The sequence below is a fragment of the Glycine max genome, chromosome 16, assembly GCF_000004515.6.
Source record: "Glycine max cultivar Williams 82 chromosome 16, Glycine_max_v4.0, whole genome shotgun sequence".
Lineage (NCBI taxonomy): Eukaryota > Viridiplantae > Streptophyta > Magnoliopsida > Fabales > Fabaceae > Glycine > Glycine max.
Window position 1 is genome coordinate 8,152,910 of NC_038252.2, and position 23,380 is coordinate 8,176,289.

The 23,380-nt window shown below is 33.8% G+C and overlaps 1 protein-coding gene and 1 long non-coding RNA gene across 2 annotated transcripts; both read left to right on the forward strand.

Moving 5' to 3' along the window:
* The first annotated feature begins 14,553 nt into the window (after positions 1–14,553).
* Positions 14,554–18,316, forward strand: LOC106796364 (uncharacterized). The gene is made up of 3 exons (XR_001385342.3): positions 14,554–15,154; positions 15,310–15,362; positions 18,227–18,316. It is a non-coding gene; the product is annotated as an uncharacterized lncRNA (long non-coding RNA).
* A 352-nt stretch (positions 18,317–18,668) lies between these two features.
* Positions 18,669–19,517, forward strand: LOC121173779 (uncharacterized). The gene has a single exon (XM_041010838.1). It carries the CDS (start codon positions 18,669–18,671, stop codon positions 19,515–19,517), a length of 849 nt encoding a protein of 282 aa, XP_040866772.1.
* The last annotated feature ends 3,863 nt before the right edge of the window (positions 19,518–23,380 follow it).

Consider the following 23,380-nt stretch of genomic DNA (forward strand, 5'->3'; position numbering starts at 1 on the left):
TCATTTACACAGAAAAGAACATTATAAATCAATTTACACGGCATAATAGTTGCTTTCAAATTTGGGATACAATTTTAAACTTTGTTTGAATGACTCAAAACATGAAATATGTCTCATTAAATTTATCAATATGAAAATTATTGAATCTAATTAATGTTCGGACCTTATTAGTTATGTATACATAATATAATAATTTAAAAGTTACATAACTATTAATAAGCCTATACGGGATAATAAATTTTTAAAGTTTCAAAATTAATTTTTTTCTTTTAAAATTTTAAATATTTAAAAAATAAAGGATGAAAACTCTTTTAAAATTGCATAACTCTCTATAAACCTTAAAAAGGTTGAGATGATTGTAGCAACTTCCATGGACACCCACAATTTTTGTCCCTCCCCAAAATGGTGCAATCAAATACGTGCCTTCGCAAATTGTTAGTCAAGTAAAGATAAGTCCTGTTCCCTCCGAAATGGTGCAGTCAAATACGTGTCTATGCAAATTGTGAGTCAACTCAAGATAAGTCTTGTTCCCTCCGACATGGTGCAATCAAATATGTGACTTTGCAAATAGCCAGTCAAGCTAGGATAAGTCCTTTTCTCTCCAATACTACTGCACATTATCCTTTAACATTATTTTTTTAATACTTCGCAAAAATATTACTAATTTTTTTATAACATTAAAATATCATAAAATATGAATAAATATTATTAGTATCTTTTGTAATATTTTATCATATAATTTATATCATTAAATATTTTAACATAAATTATATATAATATTCGATAGAATATCAAAAAATATATTAATAACATTTCTTTATATTTAGTGACATTTTTAAAATATCATCAAAATAATTTAAATTTTTTAAGCAAGCATCAGGCTAAAAATACATGTGTAATGATGCAATCAAATATGTGACTATACACAAATTGGGAGTCAAGATGAGTTTCATAACCACCCTGATAAATAGATGTAGTTTGAATAATTTTTGAATAAACATTCACTGAAAAAAGCAATTAGAAATAAAACAAATTAATTTTTCTATAAATTAAAAAGTTAGTTTTGAATTATTTGAAATATTATTTTATTTTATTTTATTTTATATTCTATTTTCATATAAAAAATTATTGAAAAAATATATCCAAAATAATCTATAGTTTGTTGCTTCAATGTTTTGCAATATTGCGCTATGATATTGCTGCAACTAAATTCTCTTTATAATGTGTTATATATTATAGGCAGGAAATGGTTTCCCTCTTTTTCAATTTTTGCTTTAATTTCTTAAAATATTTTTTTAACAAAGAAAAATATTTTTAAAAATAATAAATAGGTTTTATCTTAAGAAAAAATAATGAATTAAAAAAAATTCAATTTTTAATTAATACAGTATAAAAATATTTTTATAGAATTTATATATTTCTTTTCACTCTCTATTTCACTTATCCAAACAAGCAAAGAGAAATTTCTTCATATATTTCGTGCAAGTAGACTTATGCTTCCATGCATCCACAAAACTCTTAATGTATCCTATATATTTCATTTATGGAGGGATGGCTATTTTCTTATAATCCATTCTAGAGACCTCCTCAAATGAAGGTTATATTCATAATATTTGGCCTCCCAACTGTATTGCTTGTTTTCACAACAAGCCTTAGAATAAGCAAAATTTGTCCTAGATCTGGCTATGTGTGCAAACCATTTGTTCTGCCTTAGTTTATTTTTGCTGTTGTGTGCAAGGATTTCAATTATATTAAGTTCCATCAATATTTAAGGTTTTTTCAACTAAAACATAATTGTTTCTTTGAATCTCCATTATGCATGGAGAATGTAACTAGCAATCCGCTTAATGCTTTCGTTTTTCATTTTTCTTACAACGCTGCCTGTGTAACAAAATGACCTGAATCATCCATATACTTATGTGGATAGATGTGTTTGTTAATGACTTTTTTTTTTACCTATATAATAACAAAATAAATAAATATTTACCTAAATAATACATCCAGTGAGTTGTTTACATGGATGATAAAAATATTGTGCAAGATAAGAAATCGGTTCCCCTACATCAATTTCTCGCTTGCACAATTTTTATTTTTTTAAATATGTAGTTTATGCTAATCATGCTGATTTCAAGTTTTGATGATGCCGAAAAGAATTCACTTGACACTGATTGTTATCATAAAAAAAGGGGAGAATGTGAGTCATGCAGGTTTTGAATATACTCAAAAGAGTTTGCTTGATAGTGATTGTCGTCATCAAAAAAGAGAAAAATGTGAATGTATAAATACATGATTTTGATGATGTCAAAGTAGAATCAAACAATAAGGTTGTTTCAACAAGCATTCAAAGGTTAAGCATTGCTTTAAGATTAATACAAAGTTGCTTCAACAAACATTCAAAGGTTAAGCATTGCTTCAAGAATAATTCAAGGTCAAATCAAACAAAATCAAGAAAAAGATAAGGCCTCAAACAATCTCATTGGTTGATCAAGCTTTTGCCTTAAAACACATTGTTTCCAACATCCAAGGCTCTGGTAATCGATTACTAGGCAATGTAATCGATTATCAGAAGACAATTTTGAAACAAAGGGTTTAAAAAGGATTTTGAATTTGAGTTTTGAATCATATAATCGATTACCAGACTGTAATCGATTACCAGTGAAGAATTTCAGAAAAAGTTTTTTTAAAAGACTCATCTCTTCAAATCATTTTGAAAAGGCACGAATGACCTATATATATATATGTGTGTGTCTAACTTCGAAAAGTGAGAAAGATATATTCTAAGATAAATTAATTTCCAAATGCCCTCTCAACAACTCTTGGGCAAACACTTGCAAATCTATTGAGAATTCATCCAGGAACTTCAAATTGTATTATCTCTAAAAGAGAGAAATTCCTCTAGGAACTTTAATTTGTATCATCCACTCTAAAGGAGAGAAATCTTTCTGGTTTTGATTATTTTATTATTATTTTGCCTTTTTTGGTTTAACCGAGGTTGCGTGAACGATCGGTTAGATTTTGTTTTAACAGTGATTAAACGAGATTACAATGCAAATGATCGGTTGAAATTCATTTTATCATTTATTAGGCGAGAAAACGACTTAAATGATCGGTCAAAGCTCATTAAAAACGGAAGAAAAGAAACCAAAAGTGAACGAAATAAAGATGAAAGCCAAAAAAACAAGAAATGAATTGAAAGTCTCAGATTTGGAAACTTACCCGTTGAAGAACGAAGAACGGATGAAGAACAGTGAAGAACAGAGGAAAAACTTCACAGATTTGCTTACGGAAACATCTCCGAAGCGTTACGGAAGCACCTCGGCTTGGACTTTATTCATGCAAACAATTTTTTCACCCAAAACAGCTTAAATGCATAGCCAGGGGGATCCGGCACCCTTAGAACAACCCCCTTCTGCCTATTTTTAGGAAAAATGGGGAGGAGGTTGCCGCCCAGCTCGCCCAGGCAAGCTGGGTTGTTCCTCCAGAAGCAATCCTACTTCGAAAATACTCTGGAAAACCCAAATTCAAAATTTCAAAATTGCTATTTGCACCCCCTATTTTGATAAGTTTACCCCTTCTTTCGTAATTTACGGAAAAGTTACGGAAGCCTTATGGAAGCCTATAGGAATTGATTTTCTTCTTTTTTTCTCTTCCTTCTCACCCATATTAAGTGAAATATGCTTATTTAGGGTTATGGTAATTTTACGGAAGCATTATGGGTGTCCCGGAAGCTCCGGAAGCCATTTTTTAACAAAACGGGGGAGGTGGTTGCCGTCCAGCTTGCCCAGGCGAGCTAGGTTGCTTCCACCTTAAGCAAGAAAATGCCCATAAACCTCTAGAAGGGCCATATTTGAAAAATGCTATTTGCACCCCATTTTACTAAATACACCCCCCTTTGCCCCATTTTTTGCTGATTCTTTTTCTGTAACGTTACAGAACCTAACGAATTACGTAACGATACTTGTTTTCTTTCCGTAATGTCATGAAACTTTACGAATTATGCAACCATCCCCTCTTCGGCTTCTGGAATGTTACGAAACTTTATGGATTGCGCAATAATGTTTCCTTTTGACTCCCGACATGTCGCGGAACTTCACGGATTGCTTAACGATGGGTGTCAAGTTCCTCGAAGTGGTCAAGCGAAGGTTGCATGCCATCAAACAATGGTCCTCGGATGAAATTAGGGCATGACACAAACCTCTTAAGCAATTCTTTGCAATATTTTGCTTGACTAATAAAGATTCCATTTTTGGTTTGTTTTATTTGTAGTCCAAGAAAGAAATTCAACTAGCCCATCATGTACATTTCAAATTCATTTTGCATATCATTAGAGAATTTTTTGCATGAGGAATCATTAGTAGCTCCAAAGATTATATCATCTACATATATTTGAAATATCATGCATTTTTCTTTTAATGAAAAGTGTGGTATCACCCTTTCCTCTTGTAAATCCCTTTTCTAAAAGAAATTTGCTCAATTGTTCATACCAATCCCTAGGGGCTTGTTTTAAACCATATAGAGTCTTCTTCAATTTAAAAACATGATTAAGCAAATCTGAATTTTTCAAATCCAATAGGTTGATCAACATACACTTATTCTTGAATAAATTCATTTAAAAATACATTTTTAACATCCATTTTGATAAAATTTGAAATCCATTATTGATGCAAAGGAAAGTAACATTCTAATAGCTTCTAGTCTAATTACAAGAGCATAAGTTTCTTCATAATCTATTCCTTCCTCTTGGTTATATCCTTTAGCCACTAATCTAGCCTTATTTCTAATAACTATTCCATGTTCATCCAATTTATTTCTAAATACCCATTTAGTTCCAATAATTGGATGATCATTAGGTCTATCAACTAATTCACATACTTGATTTCTTTCAAATTGATTTAATTCTTCTTGTACAACAATAATCCAATGTTCAGCGATTATGGCTTCATTTATGTTTTTAGGTTCCATTAAAGTGACAAAAGCCATGTTATTGCATGCATCTTTAAGAGAGTGTTGAGTTGTTACCCTTTTTGAGATGTCACCTATGATATTATCAAGAAGGTGATACCTTGAAGTTCTCCACTCCCTTGGAAGATCGACATTTATTTGATTTTCTTTGGATTGAGAATCTCTACTATTTCCATCTTCTATGTCTTTGTGGACTTCTTCATGAATATGTGTATCTTCTAAAGTATTTGTAATATGATCAAGTATATCCTTTCTTGGGCTACTAGAGTTAGTCTCATCAAAAGCAACATGAATTGCTTCTTCTGTAGTCATAGTTCTTTTATTATATATTCTAAAAGTTTTACTATTCAAAGAAGAACCAAGAAATATACCTTCATCCGACTTTGCATCAAACTTGCCCAAGTTGTCTTTTCCATTATTTAACACAAAGCATTTACATCCAAAAATATGAAGATGAGAAATATTTGGTTTTCTCCCTTTATATAGTTCATATGGTGTTTTCTTTAAAATAAGTCTAATTAATGTTTTATTCATTATGTAGCATGCAATATTAACAGTCTCGACCCAAAAGTATTTAGGAATATTTGTATCATTAAGCATGGTTCTTGCTAATTCTTCTAATGATCTATTTTTCCTTTCAACTACTCCGTTTTGTTGAGGGGTTCTAGGTGCAGAAAAATTATGTTCTATTCCATTTTCATCACAAAATAATTCAAAGTCTTTATTCTCAAATTCCCTTTCATGATCACTTCTAATGGATGCAATGTTGAGATTTTTCTTATTTTGAATGATTTTGGCAAGTTTCTTAAAGGCATGAAATGACTCTCTTTTGTGAGCAAGAAATAGAGTCCATGTAAATCTAGAATAATCATCTACAATGACAAGAGCATAATAATTTCCACCAAGGCTCATAGTTCTAGAAGAACCAAAGAGATCCATTTGCAAAAGCTGTAAGGGTCGAGTGGTTGAAACAACATTCTTTAATTTGAAAGAAACTCTTACTTGTTTTCCCTTTTGACATGAGTAACGACCCGCCTCGTCTCTATGATATTACCACTCTAAACCGTGAAAATTTCAATTTTTAAATGAAAACTCCGTTAATTTGCTTATGAAAAATGAAACTAATTTTTTTCTCGATATACATTCACCAAACAACGCACCATTACTTAAGTGAATACATACATACACACACACACACACACATATATATAGTAACTCAGTACATATCATTCGCATAATAAAAAGTAAATTTGTTCATACATATAATTAAATTTGTGATTTACATCCTCAATTCAACAAAAAGAGTTATGGAACCAACTATGGAGGAGTTGATTAACAAAACACGACTCTCCCAAAATAATCTCAACGTCATCAAGTCAGCTCGACGGCTCCACAAAAGAATCTCACTTCTCGTACTCTACTGCTGTCATTCTGCTCCCACGAACAAAGATTCGTGATCATCACAGGTACCAACCACACGGTACAAAAATTGCGAGGGATGATTTTATTATAAAAGAAATTAATACAAAAATAAAATAACCACAATTAGTAAGAAAACATTAACAAATATCATAAGCTTGCACAAGCATTCATTAGTCCAACACACACTCAACAAATAGTCATCATCTGCCCATAGTTCCAATCAATCATGTTCAGTATGATGCATGCACCTGAACTCAACTCTCAAATGCAATGTGGTATCATCCCCAAGGAAATAGCCTAAGCATGTCCACATGACACTCTCACTTAGGAAAACTAGGTAGTAAGTGTCGAGGTTACCATGTCGTGCACAGGAAACTCCCCCCGCCCCCATGGTGATCAGCCTAAGTCTCAAAGGAGTTCCAAATCGAGTGACATACCCCCAAGTACAAGTATTCCTCCTCATGAGAAACTACAAGTACTTACTGACAAAGTTTATACTATTTCCATATCATATGAAGTATGAAACACGGACACCATCAATGCACTGACCGTGGATAATTAAAGATTTTAAGTCATCCCCCTCCAAAGATTCTTAAAACTCTTTAACCACTCTATTTCCCCCACCAGAGATATCCAACAAGGTCATTGCACCCCCCATGTACATACACAACATACAACGTATGAAACATGGGCGCCATCAATGTATTGACCGTGGATAATTAAAGATTCTAAGCCATACCCCTCCGGAGATGCTTAAAACTCTTTAACCACTCTATTTCCCCCACCAAGGATATCCAACAAGGTCACTGCACCTCCCATGTACATACACAACATACAACATATAAAACATGGGCACCATCAATTCATTGACTGTGGATAATTAAAGATTCTAAGCCATCCCCCTCCGGAGATGTTTAAAACTCTTTAACCACTCTATTTCCCCCACCAGGGATATCCAACAAGGTAACTACACCCCTCCATGTACGTACACAACATACATCATTATAATGACATTTTCAACATCTCATCTCAATATCATTATCTGCATCAACATTGCCTCATATCATTTCAATGACATTATCAACAACAACAACATCATCATATCATATTAACATAATTTTCAATAACAACATCAACTCATATCAACATAATCATCAATCACAACATCATCTCGCATCAATTAATATCCTCAATAATAGTATCATTAGTAAGTCGCATTCCGCATATAAATACAAGTATAGTTCATGCCTGAGATTCACACTCCCCAGGTCTTCAGACCATACAAGTATAATAGAAACAATAATCTTATTCATCAATGATAGATATATCGCATCCCATTAGTCAAAATATTGTTTTCTTGAAAACCAGCATGCAACAGGGACAGACATACATCCTCATAGTTAGGTTCCCTAACCCCAACTATGATATTAAAAACTATAAATGATAATAAACTCCTCTCACCTATCGTGACTCTCCGTCAGTTCCTCTTTGCGTCACTCAGAGGTCTCTTTCATTCACACTCGTCAGTCCAAATGCAAGGTTCTATATACCAAATTTAAGGAAATTTAGTATAGATTTCAAAAATAAGGTTAATAACAATATTCGGAGTCAAATACCCCTATCAAAATATAAAGGGCTGCAAGGTGTTTCGGATTCTACTAAAAGGAGACATCATTTTAAAATTCCAATCACGCCAATGTGATCGGGGTTCAGTGAAGGTCACAAAAATAACATCAATGTTATAAAAAGATAACTTTTACAATGTGTCATTCTCAAGGGTTTTTCAAAAAAAGTGTAAAAACACCCTATTACAGTACCCAAAACACAAGAGACACTAAGAGAAACTCAAACTAACTAGGAGAAAGGCTTAGAAGTCTAGATTTCCTCGAAGAAGCTACAAAAAGAAGGATTGAGGAAGTTTTCTCCACCGAATCCTTGAGGTAGGTTCTGAGGATTCCGCTCCGATTAAAATGTTCCTCTTGGTGTGGGGGTTTGGCGGCAAGCAACGATGGCTCGTGGTCGCCACCGATGGTCGTGGGTGGTGGAGAAGGAGATGTTAGGGTATGGGTGCCGTTTGGAGAGGAGGAGAGGGTGAAAATCGTGTTTTTCACACTGAAGAACGTATTTATAATCTGCAGATCTCACTTAGCGAGCTCGTCTCGCTAAGAAGGAGTCCACTTATCGCGCTTAGCGCGATAATTCGCGCTTAGCGCAACTCCTTCTGCACTAAGTCTTGCTCAGTGCGCTAATTCTCACTCAATGCAATTCCCTCTCAGGTTGGAATTGCGCTTAGCGCGCCCTTCATGCTTAACAAGACATCTAAAATTTTATTTTCAAAATCCCAACAGTCAGACTCTGGGAAGTGTCTTAGGAACCTCCAGTCAAAATTTAAAGACGATCCAACGGTTAACAAATATGGGATCGCAATTTTATTGAAATAGGTTTAGGTAAAATTTAAAATCTCATAATTTCAACTTAGCTCAACAAAACTTCACATAACTCAACATCCACATCAAGAAATTCACACATGACTAATTCAAGTCATATCTCAACTCATTCAAGTCAACCATATAGTCAAATAACACGATAAATACAATTAAACATTGATTTATAATTAGTAATATTTCAGGGTGTTACAACTCTCCCACCCTTTTATAAATTTTGCCCCCGAAATTTACCTGACTCAAACAAGGATGGATAGGCTACTTGCATCTAACTCTCTAATTCCCATGTGGCATTTTCTCCTGATGCACCTCCCCATATCACCTTGACCAACAGAATCTCCTTCCCTCTTAGGTGTTTTGTTCATCTATCCTCAATCCTCAAAGGCAATGTTTCATATGTCAAGTTCTCCTTTACTTGTATGTTATCCAATTCAATCACATGAGATGGATCATGGAGATACTTACGGAGTTGAGACACATGAAAGACATTGTGAAGATTAGAAAAAGATAAGGGTAATGCAATTTGGTATGCCATGGGATTGACTCTTTTAAGAATTTGGAAAGGACCAATAAAGCGAGGTGTGAGTTTCCAGGATTTCAATGCTCAACCAACCCCAATCCATGGAGTGACTCTCAAGAATACATGATAGCCAACCTCAAATTCTAGGTCTTTCTTCCTTTTGTCCTGATAACTTTTCTGCCTACTCTGAGCAGTTCTCATCCTCTCTAGGATCAACTTGACATTCTCAGTGGTTTATCGTACCACTTCTGGTCCTAAGGTGGGGTCTTCTCCAAGCTCCAGCCAACATAGGGGTGTCCTACACCTTTAGCCATACAAAGTTTCATAGGGAGTCATGTCAACGGTAGAGTGAAAACTATTTTTATAAGTGAACTCTATCAACGGCAGAAAACTCTCCCAACTCCCTTTTTGCTCTAAGACACACGCCCTCAAAAGGTCCTCCAATGACTGAATGGTCCATTCAGTTTGGCCATTAGTCTGAGAGTGGTAGGCTAAACTTAGTCTAACTTGGTTCCCAATGCTTTGTTTAGGCTCTCCCAAAATCTAGAGGTAAACCTAGGATCTCTATCAAACACTATGCTAGATTGCATACCATGTAATCTAACAATCTCACTAATATATAGGGAGGTCAACTTTTCCAAGGAAAATATGATATTAATGGGAATAAAGTGAGCAGACTTGGTCAATCTGTCAACAATAACCCAGATAGAATGAACAAAATTATTTCTCTCTTTTAGAGCAAATGATACAACTTAAAGTTCCTAGAAGAATTCTCAATAATTTGCAAGAGTTTGACCAAAGATGTTTAGAGAGGTTTTGAAAGTTAATTTCTCTAAGAATTCTCTTATTTTTTAAGTAAGGACATGCATATATATGTAGGCCCATTATGCCTGTTCAAAACGGTTTAAAGAGATGTGTCTTTTCAAAAGATTTTCTGAAACTTTTTCACTGGTAATCAATTATATGACACTTGTAATTGATTACACAGTCATATCTTTGAAGGGTTGTGACTTTTCAATATTTTTTCCGAGATCCCTTCATTGATAATCAATTACATGACTCTTGTAATCGATTACATAGATCAAAATTCAAAATAATTTTGTGTCGTTGGTTCCTCAGTTCAAAATTTTCAATATGTCTTTTCATAAACTCTCTGCTAATCAATTACATGAACCTGGTAATCGATTACCAAATCAAAAAGAGATTTCTAAACTGATTTAACTTTAATAAAGGAATTTTGACAATAAAGATTTTGAGGTCAAACTATAGCAATCAAATTGAAATTCTTTTAACAAATTTACTAAGTCCTCATCTTAGATTTTCTTGATCTTGTTCTTTGACTTGATTCAATTCGTGCTCATCAAGTAAACTTTTGGCATCCTCAAAGCCTACATGATATACATTCACAAGATCTTGCTCTACGACACCCTCATCATGCACAGTGGCACCAAGGTCTCACGCGAGGTCTTTGAGTCCTCTACTTCGGAATCGATAATGTGGATCTGGTCGCGCGAGGTTGAAAGTTGTTGGAAGAGCTAGTGTTGGAATCAATAATGTGGATCTGGCCGATGCCACTAAGCATGGTTGCTTGGTCGTCAATGCACCCACCGCTAACACTGTCATCACTGTCGAGCACAAAATCATGCTCCTTGCAGCCATGGCCAGGAACATCGCTCATGTTGATGCATCCATCAAATTTGGTCAGCTATCTTTCAATCTAGTTCTTGTTTTTGAACTATGCTTGATTTGAAATGTTTTAATGTTTTATGAAGAGTTTGAATATTATGTTATTTTTTATGCTATAATGTTTCTGCCTCATTTTGTTTAGTTTCACATGTTTTGGTATGCTTGAAGGGAAACATCTCTTGAATATATGGAGCCAAATTTTTTTTATTGAATACTTCATCTTAAAAATGAGGAAATTGATTTTCCAGATATATAAGTTTGTGTGTGTGTGTGAGAGAGAGAGAGAGAGGGAAATGAAGTTATGGTTTATTGTTTGAACATTGTGTTTCTTGTTATGTTTTATTAGTAGTCGTGTTGTGGTCTTATGGATTCTATTTATTTTATGTAGGCTAACATTGATTTCATGCTTCAAGAAATTGTTCTAATTCATAGTCACTTGACCTTTGTGCAACACGCTTATTTGAATACATTGCACATAATTTTCTCAAATTCCTATATATTTCAAGGGATCTTCATTGAATATTATGTTATGCTTTGGTTCTTGGAATTTTGACGACAAAATTAATATTGTTTTACATTTGTTTTTTTGTAGATAATCCTTTTATTATATCAGTCTTGGATGGAAGTACTCTCTGATTGTTATTAGAGGATGAGGATGACTTTGCCATGTTAGTTGAACATCTATTCATTGACTTAGATCCCAAAGACAAGGGGATTGATTGAGCCAAGTAATATAATTGTATAATCTGCAATCTACAATTGTATTCTTGTTTTTTGGTTTCTTTTTTTGGATTTGTAGTGTGAGAACGGTTTTGTTCCAATTTTAAGAGGGAAATGCTCTAACTAGTATCATGATTGCTCTAGTTCTTTATTAGCTTATAGATTAGTTCATACATCTAAGGCACTTAACAGGACTGAACAATGGACATATGTTGTGTAGCTTTGAGAAAAAAAATTTAGCTATTTACTTGTTTAGTGCTATCTAACACTCACTTTATACTTCTCCAGGACTCCCTTGCAAAGTTCAATTTAAAGGAATTCCTCTTTTGCATTATATTTTTTTTATTAACTAATAAAGCATTGATAATTTGCAGATTGCATTAGAAGAACTCATTTTAGTTTTGAAATTTAGTCTATCCTTTTAGTCTTTTTAATGTAAAACTGAAGTTGATGATTTGTTGAATTCTCCTTCTAATTTTCTATGCATTATTTGTTTTACCATTTGAATCTTTGATTGACATTATATAAGAGACTGATACATGTTAGGACATTAGAAAAATAAATTAAGATTCCAATATTTCATATGATAATAAATTAGTGGTTTTGGTAGTATGAGTAGGATACTAATAAATTAGTAATTCTTCTAATTAGCTTCCTTCTTTCTCTCTTTCTATTATTGAGCTACTTGCTGATATCATAATAGTTTAAAATTGGATGTTGTGGTAGCATATAGTAAGGTACTTTTAAATCTAAGAGAAGTGATTCCTTGATGGTTAGTTAGTTTTTTTTTTAATTCAAGTGTTGAGTTGTCATTACTGTTATAATTTGTTATTATGAGTTCTTGATGATCATATATATCATTGCAGGAGAAAAAGTTCTTAAAAATGTTTCAGATGCTGGTCATTAAAGTGCCCACAAATCTTCTTAATATTTGAAAAGATTTTTGCCTATTCAAGATTTTGTTGTACGACATTTAATATTCATTATTGTTGCTTCTTAAGTATCTTTAGTTTCAATATAATTATTTTATTTAAGGTCATGGGAAATAGGGGCAAGTTTGCTGAGAAATTGAATATATGTTTAGACAAGGTTGTCCTGGCTTAGTTGGGACAACTTGGTAATTTTAGTGTTTTATCATAATAATATGAATCCTAGCATATTTTCTATGAATTCATAAATGTCTAGAAAAAAGGAAATCAATTTGTAAGTAGATTTTTTTGGCTTAATTACATTTATGGTTCCTCTAATTTGGTTTGTGTTTAACTTTTGTCCTCCAAGTTTTTTTTTCCTCCGAGCCAATTAAGTCCCTTAAAAATTTTAGCGTCTTAGTCAATTTTTTTTCTATCTAGAACCCTTGATTCTCATTTTCTACTCAAAATATTTACAAATTAAAACAAAATAAATATTTAAAAAAATTAAAAACTATGAAAGTTCCTAGAAAATCATCATAGAAAGCTCAACATCAATGACAGTTTTTAGGAACTATCATAAAATTTTTATGACTATTTAAAAAAAAATCGTCATAGAAAATTCATCTTCTATGACAATTTTGTAAAAAATCATCATTGATGTTGATCTTTTTATGATGATTTTTCAAAAAATCCGTCATGAAACCACACGTAAAAAGATTTTTGTTGTAAAAACATAACATATTCTATGATAATTATAAAACCATCATGAAAAACAATCCATATTTAACAACGGTGAATTTCATGCCGGTTAAAAACCATCATAGAATTCAACCGTCATAGAAGGCCCTACAAAACCGTCATCATAAGTCTTATTTGTAGTAGTGAAAACTTCAAATCTCTTGGAAAAGACTTCAAATGGCTTCTAAATCAATCACAATTCAAATTGCATTCCATACATATCAAATAAATGTCATTCTATAAAAAAACAATTTCAAACATCAAATACTCAAACAACGCATTCAATCAAATTAAAACTTCCCTTATCCTATGAATTAACCCCAAAACCTTCTAGAAGAAACTAAAGGGAAGAAGTTTTAGCTTTTGAGTGATCCTTCCTCCAATTATGCTATAGAATTAGCTAGATGGAACATAAAGCAACAATAAAATAGGTTTCCATCAAGGTTTCATCTCTTCCATCAAAATTTAACCAAAACTCATTTTGAGAGCTTCTAGATTGGAGATGAGAAAAGAACCAAGAGATCTAGTATAGCAAAGAGATGAGCTTTACCAACTTGTAACCAACTAAAAAAGCTCTAGGAATTAAGAACACCAAGTCTTCCTTGAATGAATTTCAACAAGACTTAAACTCTTTAGAAGAGAAGAGGAAGAAGCTTAGAAAGGAAGGAAAATTGAAGAAAATAAGAGAAGTGGAAAAACTCCCTACAACTAATACTTTGGGGAAAAAATTGAATGGGAACTATTTGTCTCTTTCTTCTTCTAACTATCTACATCCCTTTCTCTCTCTCTCTCTCTCTCTCTCTCTCTTTCTCTCTCTCTCTCTCTCTCTCTCTCTCTTTCCCTACACCCATAAAATCACTCACTTAAATGACCTAAAATACATGAGACTCACTAAAAACAAACAACAACACATAAACAAAATAGTGGGATTTATTTATGAGTTCATTAAATAACATGATTTAAGTTTAATTTCTCTTTCATATTTAATCAAATATTTTATCATGCAATTAAGAAAACCATGATATCACAAGTGACATTCTCACTAATTATATGCAAAAAATGTTGATAAAACAAAGCAACGTGGGAAGCCTAAAACATATTTTACACAAACAATATATTGTTCAGTTTTAAACTCTTTACATTAGATAAATTGTGCAAAAACAATCAATGATATAACCCCATAGGACTGATGTAATGGTGTAAGATTTTGATATGTTCACATGTGTGAGAATGATTTATTCAACCAAAGAATCTATATTCACCCACGTGTATAATATTTCATTAGGTCAACGAGAAATTTATGCTGCAAACAAGATTAATTTCTAATTCAATGGGTTGAAAAACACTCACTACAAAAAAAAATGTTAGATAATGGAGGTTATTTTGCGGAGGTTTTAGAAACCTCCTTAATTTATTAAAAACTACAATTTTTTGTGCTTAATTTGCGGAGGTTTATAACCTCTGCTAATTAAATATTATTTTTCCACTCTTTTCTCTTTAAAATAAAATAAATCATGTTTTTTCCCGGCAAAAAAAAATTCCCTCTCAAAAAAATCACAAAACCCCTAAAAAAAAATCCTCTCTCAAAAAAATCACAAAACCCTTCTTTCAGTCACAACTTCCTATTTCTCTTCATTAAAGATTCCCAAAACCCCTCTCTTCAGATTACCCCTAAAATTTCTCTCGGTTTCTCGTTCCAAGCTTTGATTTTTCTTTTCTTCTCTCGCTTCCTAAAACCCCTCTCTTCAAAGGTGCTTCCTCTGTTTGTTCAAAGGTCCCTTGCTCTTTTCTTATTTTTGTTTTAATTAATCGAATCATCATCTTCGTTTTCTTTTTTCTGTTTTTTTATGTATATATTTGGACAAAATCAATACACACTTGATACAAGCATGTGTTTTGCTTGCAGGGTATACAACAAGACGAAGAGATTCGAAGGATTCAAAGAGAAAATAAGGCCAGGTATTGCTTTAACCTTTGTTTAATTAGTTATCAGGTTCAGTTTACTTACCTAGTTGTTGAGAGTGAAAACTGAGAATTAAGATTTTTTTTTAAAAACAAACTGCTTTTGAGAATCTTCTGTAATTCCTTTGCATTATGATTCACCATTGTTGAATGAAAACTCGCGAATATAGATAGATAGATTTTGGGATAATTCATCCTTGTTGGAACCTATGAACCTCTTCTGTAATTCCTATTCAACATCCCCGCCAGCTCTTTCTCCAAATTCATGTACCCCACTTTGATGAGAAAGAGAAAAGCTATGTGACTGGGAGTGTCTACCTGATGAACCTCTGCTTATTGAAACAGCTCTCTGGGTGGAAGATCTAGCCATGTGAATATCTAAATTAAAACTGTTACTTGACCTCTCTAATTTAGGGATACATATAAAATACCCACCCAACACGTAAACAAGCTATAACCTCCCTACACAAACCAATCCCTTGAGAAGAGCACCATATACCTTCTCTGTATTTTTTTATTGTTGTGGCAAGCAACATGCAGAGAAGCCCCTCCAAGCAATTTTCATCTATTATTAATAATAAAAATGATCAAGAGATTGTGTATTTTCTTAGCTCCACAGGGAATGTAGTAGCTTGCAATTTGACATGCAAGTGCTTCTCTGAGTATCCCAGGGTGTTGCTTGTTTACAATGAGTATTCCATTGATGTTGTGGAGTGCAATGGGGAGATGCTAGTTGTTTTGCTATCAGAATTCTTGGAAACCGCAACCCTTAGGGTGTGGAAATATGATGAGGCTAATAGAGGGTGGCATCAGATTGCAACAATGCCTGCAACAAATTCTCATGAGTGGTAAGGGAAGAAAGCAGATATTAACTGTGTTGGTGCTGGTAACCAAATCTTCATATGCTTGAACTCCACTGAGCTATGCACTTATGTTATGTGTGATTTGGAGACCAACAAGTGGGTTGAATTGCCAAATTGTTGCATAAATGGACAAGTCATAGACTTTATGTCTGCCTTTTCATTTGAGCCTCGGATAAAGGCTTCAGTGTGACAACAAAATGGCCTTGACTTTGATGATATTACCATCCCTTTTCTGTTCCCTTAGGACAAATTTTCCTATCGGTTGTATATTTATTGCTAACTGAGATATTTATTTTCATTGATTATTTAGGTGTATATTGTTTTCAGTGATGTCTTAACAGCATTGCCATGTTGATGATTCTTTTCATTTCTCTTGGCTTTACCTCTGATTTGAAGCATATGTGAGTGAATGAAGTTGGCGGTTACTTGTTAGTGCTTAATAGATAGTATAAAGAAGAGCATCATATACCTTCTCTGTATTTTTTATTAATCAATATGCAACCTCTTGAGATTTGTTGCTTTACTTGGCCCGTGCCTATGATATGTATCCCTCTGATACTCTGATCACTAACATTTGCCTCTGATCTTATTTAAAAAAAAAACAATTGAGGCTTACTCTGATCAAAGTGTGATCGTATATATTTCCATTGAGTTGGCATATATGTACTAAATAAATTCTATAATGGCAGCCAAATTTAGGTTAATTATATTAGCAGTGAGGGGTGGGGGAGGGAGAGGTATCTGCTTAATTATAACCAGTAAGGCCAAATGAGAGACACTGAAAAACTTATGGTGTAGTGCAGTGGAGACTTGACTAAAGCAAAAGCAATTTGTTGGAGGGCCAAAGCACAACATTCACCAAGGTAGCCATAGATTCCTTTTATAAAAGAGATGTGGAAATGTAGATACTATTTTTTTTCATTTACAAGGGTTAAATTTAAAATTTAATTTAAGTAAATTGATATGATTCAGATAAATGATTTATTAATAATTTTTTTTCTTTTTTTCATTTTGGATATTTTACACTTTGCCCCTTTCTCCCTATTGTACTCGGTGTATGATGAAATTCTTCAATGGGCTCCACTTTTACCTTCAAATAGATGCTACATAATTGGATTTCTCCTCTTTGGAAACAAGGGCGAGTTTGTTGCAGATTTTGGATGGCTCTGTTTTCCATAGTTGACACCGTGTCAGACTCCCCCATCTCTTTTCATGTGTTAAAAAATACAGTATATGCTTAATTTTTTAATGATTCAGTCATTGAACATAGGTTGAGAGAGAAAAGCGAGTTTTTCAAATAATATATATTGAGGCAAGTTCATTTTAACATAGAACTTCAAGAATTAGAAGTAGAGAAAAAGATTTTTTTAAATTAGAATATGTCAATAGTGTAAAAGAATTACAATATTCATCTAATTTTGAATTGTCATATAATTGAAATTATATTTATATTAATTTCTAATATGCCAATGGTGTAAAAACAAATATACAAGTAGTGTATCAAAATTAAACTAAAAAAAGGTTATGAACCTAAAATAAGCTAACTTATTTAGGGGGATAACAACAAATTTTTTTCTAATATGTTGTCCATCTATTGAAGTTAATTATCAACTTTCTCTAAAAAGGTGTTACCCCTGTGAAATAAAATTGCCACACAAGAGGCTTGTCGACAAAGTAAAATTAATAGTTATTTAACTTTTAAGCAGCTATGTTAAAAAATAGAGTTTGATTTTATACATGATTTCATTGGTTGGAAGGAGGGTATATTAATATATTCATATAAAGAAAACAAAGTTTCTTAGGAAGCATACCCACATAATGACTCAAGCATCTGCAGCTATAACAGGTCCCACTCCACCAGCTCATGTGTGTGGTTTGGTGGGCTGTTCCATTTTTTTGCCTCAATGAATTTATTTAGTACATATATGCCAACTCAATGGAAATATATACTAACTTGTCGCATATAATACTAACTTAATTTCCTTATTTTTTTTAAAGCTTGTAGCTGAAGTTCTTGAGAGGTGCTGAAATTGGTTAGGCAATAGCAAAAGACACATTCTCCTGCTTTCATTTACTGGAAGTTCAAAGGTACTTCATCTCTCTCTTATTTTGATTAAACATTGTAATCTTTATTTTTATGTGTTTACAACGTACATTACATTTTCATGATAGTATTTTTATGTTACGACCTCTACTAGTTAGCTAACAAGTGCAATTTTTTATAATTTTTTGTAATTCATTTTTTATGTTGGTTCCATTGGTTTTTATTCTAAATACCTATTCTTATTTTATAACATATATGGTAGTAGCTGTAACATAAAAATTGGTATTGAATCTTAGGTTATGCTTCTTCCCCCACCAATTATTCTTTTTAGTTAGAATAATTATTATAGTTTTTCTTCTTAATTTATATTATAATTTTGTTTAGGTATCTTTTGTAATGGATAAGTCATGGATTTCAAAGGCCCGAAACTCAATTGATTGCTCCATTGGTTTGAGTAAATTCTTAGATTTTGCTATTAAGAATGGAGCTGTAGGAGAAACGATTCGATGTCCATGTCCAAAATGTGGGTTTATGAAATGGCAAACTAGAGACATAGTTGAAGATCACTTGCTATATAAACCATTTCCTCAAAACTATGTTATATGGGATCTTCATGGTGAAAAGCAAGCATTAGAATCTTCTCAAGTGGAAGATGTTTTCCAAGATAGTGGTGTTCAACCTCAAAACCCAATGGAAATGATGATCAATGACGCATTTGAACAATATAGGCAACATGACCCTAATGTAGGTGCATCACCACCATTAAATGAAGATGGAATAGTAAATGATGAATCAAGAGAAGATCATAATGGCTTTTATGAGCTTCTAAACGATGGGAGCCAAACATTGTATGAAGGAAGCAAGTACACAAAACTAGAATTTATAATCAAATTATATCATATAAAAGTTTTGTGTGGATTAAGCGACAAGGCAATGACTATGATATTGGATTTGTTAAATGACGCATTTGAAAAAGCAAAGTTTCCTCCTTCTATTTATAAGGCAAAGAAAATTATTAACAAGCTTGGTCTTAATTATAAAAAGATAGATGCTTGTCCAAAACACTGCATGTTGTATTTGGGAGATGATGAAAAAAGTTTGGATGCTTGTAAGCATTGTGGTACATCTAGATGGAAACCCAACAAGAAGAAGAAAATAGCTGCAAAGGTTTTACGTTACTTTCCATTGAAACCAAGATTGCAAAGATTGTTCACATGTCGTAAGACTGCAAAAGATATGAGATGACATGTTTTGGAAGACAATAAAGATGGGTTGTTAAGGCATCCAAGAGATGGAGAGGCATGGAAGACATTTGATTTAATCCATCCTGAGTTTTCTTCAGATCCTCGAAATGTTCACTTAGGCCTTGCTACTGATGGTTTTAATCCTGCTAGGACTTTGAGTTCTACCTATAGCATCTGGCCAGTTTTCTTAGAGGAAGAGGAGAGTGAGTACGTAGAGGAAGAGGAGACTCCAGAGGAAGATTTGTTGATGATTAGGCGGTTACTTGGTGGTCAATTGAAGCATGAGGAGGAGAGCCAAAGAGAAAACATCTTTCACACTAGATGTTTAATCAATGGCAAGGTGTGCATGGTGATCATTGATGGAGGTAGTTGCACCAATGTGGCTAGTGCTAGATTAGTGTCAAAGCTAAATTTAGCTACTAAACCACATCCTAGGCCATACAAACTTCAATGGCTTAGTAAGGATGGGGAGGTGCAAGTGAGGCAACAAGTTGAAGTGGACGTTTCCATTGGAAAATACAATGATAAGGTACTTTGTGATGTTGTTCCTAAGGAGGCCAGTCACTTACTTTTGGGGAGACCATGGCAATTTGATAAAAGAGCCAATCATGAAGGTTACACCAACAAGATCTCTTTCATGCACCAAGACAAAAAGATTGTGCTCAAGCCATTGAGTCCACAAGAAGTGTGTCAGGATCAAAAGAAAATGAGAGAAAAACTTCTTCAAGAGAAAAGAGAAAAAGAAAAAGTGAGCAAAACACTTGAGAGTGAGAAAAAGAGGGAAACACTTGAGAGGAAAAAGAGTGAACAAAAGAATAGTGAAACACTAGAAGTGAGGGAGAGCTATTTAGCGACAAAAAGTGAGGTTAAGAGGTTGTTTCATGCTAAACCGTCACTATACATCTTGTTTTGCAAAAATCAGATTTTGACCACTAACACTTTTGATGATTTTGAAGTGCCTTCTAGTGTTAAAACTCTTTTGAAGGATTTTCAAGACATGTTTGCATCAAATGTGCCAAGTGGACTACCACCTTTGAGGGGAATTGAGCATCAAATTGATCTCATTCCGGGAGCTTCTTTGCCCAATAGGCCAGCCTATAGAAGTAATCCACAAGAAACCAAAGAGATTCAAAGACAAGTGGATGAACTCATTAGCAAAGGTTGGGTAAGAGATAGTATGAGTCCTTGTGCTGTCCCAGTGATTTTAGTCCCTAAAAAGGATGGGACATGGCCCATGTGTTCCGATTGTAGAGCCCTTAATAACATCACCATTAAATATAGGCATCCTATACCTAGGCTTGATGATTTGCTTGATGAATTGCATGGTGCATGTTACTTCTCTAAAATTGATTTAAAAAGTGGATACAATCAAATTAGGATTAGAGAAGGGGATGAATGGAAAACTGCTTTTAAAACAAAATATGGTTTGTATGAATGGTTGGTTATGCCTTTTGGCCTAACCAACGCTCCTAGCACTTTCATGAGATTAATGAACCATATCTTGAGAGAGTTCATAGGAAAGTTTGTTGTGGTGTACTTTGATGATATTCTTATCTATAGCACTTCACTTGATTTGCATATTGATCATTTAAAATCTGTCTTGACTGTGCATAGAGAAGAACAATTGTATGCCAATCTTGAAAACTGCATCTTTTGTACTAACCATGTTGTGTTTCTTTGTTTTTTTGTGAGTTCAAAAGGAGTGCAAGTTGATGAGGAGAAGGTTAGGGCTATTCAAGAATGGCCTACACCTAAGTCCGTGACCGAGGTGAGGAGTTTTCATGGCTTAACAAGTTTTTATAGACGATTTGTGAAGGATTTTAGCACATTGGCAGCACCTCTCATTGAAGTGCTCAAGAAAAATGTTGGTTTCAAATGGGGAGAGAAACAAGAAGAAGCTTTCAATGTTCTAAAGCAAAAGCTAACTAATGCACTCATACTTGCGTTGCCAAACTTTCAAAAATCTTTTGAAATTGAGTGTGATGCTTCAAATGTTGGGATTGGGGCTGTGTTGATGCAAGAAGGCCATCCAATTGCTTATTTTAGTGAAAAGTTAAGTGGTCCTACCCTTAACTATTCAACTTATGATAAGGAGTTGTATGTGCCTTAGTACGGGCTTTGAAAACATGGCAACACTACCTTTATCCCAAGGAATTTGTCATTCATAGTGACCATGAGTCCCTCAAATATATCAAGGGGCAAGGCAAGCTTAACAAAAGGCATGCGAAGTGGGTGGAATTCCTAGAGCAATTCCCTTATGTTATCAAACATAAAAAGGGAAAAGGTAATATTGTAGTCGATGCTCTTTCTCGGCGTCATGCCTTACTTTCTATGCTTGAAACAAAATTGATTGGTCTTGAATGTTTGAAAAGCATGTATGAAAATGATGAACCTTTTGGAGAAATTTTTAAAAATTGTGAAATTTTTTCAGAAAATGGTTTCTTTAGACATGAAGGCTTTCTTTTCAAAGAAAACAAATTGTGTGTGCCTAAATGTTCTACTAGAAATTTGCTTTTTTGTGAAGCACATGAAGGAGGTTTAATGGGGCATTTTGGGGTCCAAAAGACTCTAGAAACATTACAAGAACATTTTTATTGGCCTCATATGAAAAAGGATGTGCAGAAATTTTGTGAACATTGCATTGTATGTAAAAAGGCAAAGTCTAAGGTAAAGCCTCATGGATTGTATACTCCATTGCCAATTCCGGAGTATCCTTGGATTGATTTATCCATGGATTTTGTTTTGGGGCTGCCAAAAACAAGCAATGGTAGAGATTCCATTTTTGTGGTTGTTGATAGGTTTTCTAAAATGGCTCATTTTATTCCATGTAAAAAAGTTGATGATGCTTCCCATGTGGCTGATTTGTTTTTTAAGGAGATTGTGAGACTCCATGGTTTGCCAAGGAGCATTGTTAGTGATAGGGACTCTAAGTTCCTAAGCCATTTTTGGAGGACTTTGTGGAGCAAGTTGGGCACTAAATTGTTATTTTCAACCACTTGTCACCCACAAACCGATGGGTAAACGGAAGTTGTTAATAGGACTTTGGGAACTTTGCTTAGGACAGTTTTGAGGAAGAACTTAAAAACTTGGGAAGCTTGTTTACCCCATGTTGAATTTGCTTACAATAGAGTTGTTCATAGCACCACTAATTGTTCTCCTTTTGAAGTTGTTTATGGTTTTAACCCACTAACTCCTCTTGATCTTTTGCCTATGCCTAATGTTTCTGTTTTTAAGCATAAAGAAGGTCAAGTAAAGGCGGACTATGTGAAGAAGCTTCATGAGAGAGTCAAAGATCAAATTGAGAGGAAAAATAAAAGCTATGCTAAACAAGCCAACAAAGGGAGAAAGAAGGTTGTCTTCGAACCTGGAAATTGGGTTTGCGTGCACATGAGAAAAGAAAGGTTTCCGGAACAAAGGAAATCAAAGCTTCAACCAAGGGGAGATGGACCATTTCAAGTGCTTGAAAGAATCAATGACAATGCTTACAAAGTTGAGCTGCCCGGTGAGTATAATGTTAGTTCCACCTTTAATGTCTCTGACTTATCTCTTTTTGATGCAGATGGAGAATCCGATTTGAGGACAAATCCTTCTCAAGAGGGAGAGAATGATGAAGACATGACCAAGAGCAAGGGCAAGGATCCACTTGAAGGACTTGGAGGACCTATGACAAGGGCTAGAGCAAGGAAAGCCAAGGAAGCTCTTCAACAAGTGTTGTCCATACTATTTGAATACAAGCCCAAGTTTCAAGGAGAAAAGTCCAAGGTTGTGAGTTGTATCATGGCCCAAATGGAGGAGGACTAAATGACACCACTTTGTCTCAAATTTAGAGTGTTTAGTTTGTCTAAATAATGGTCTAATCCTTGT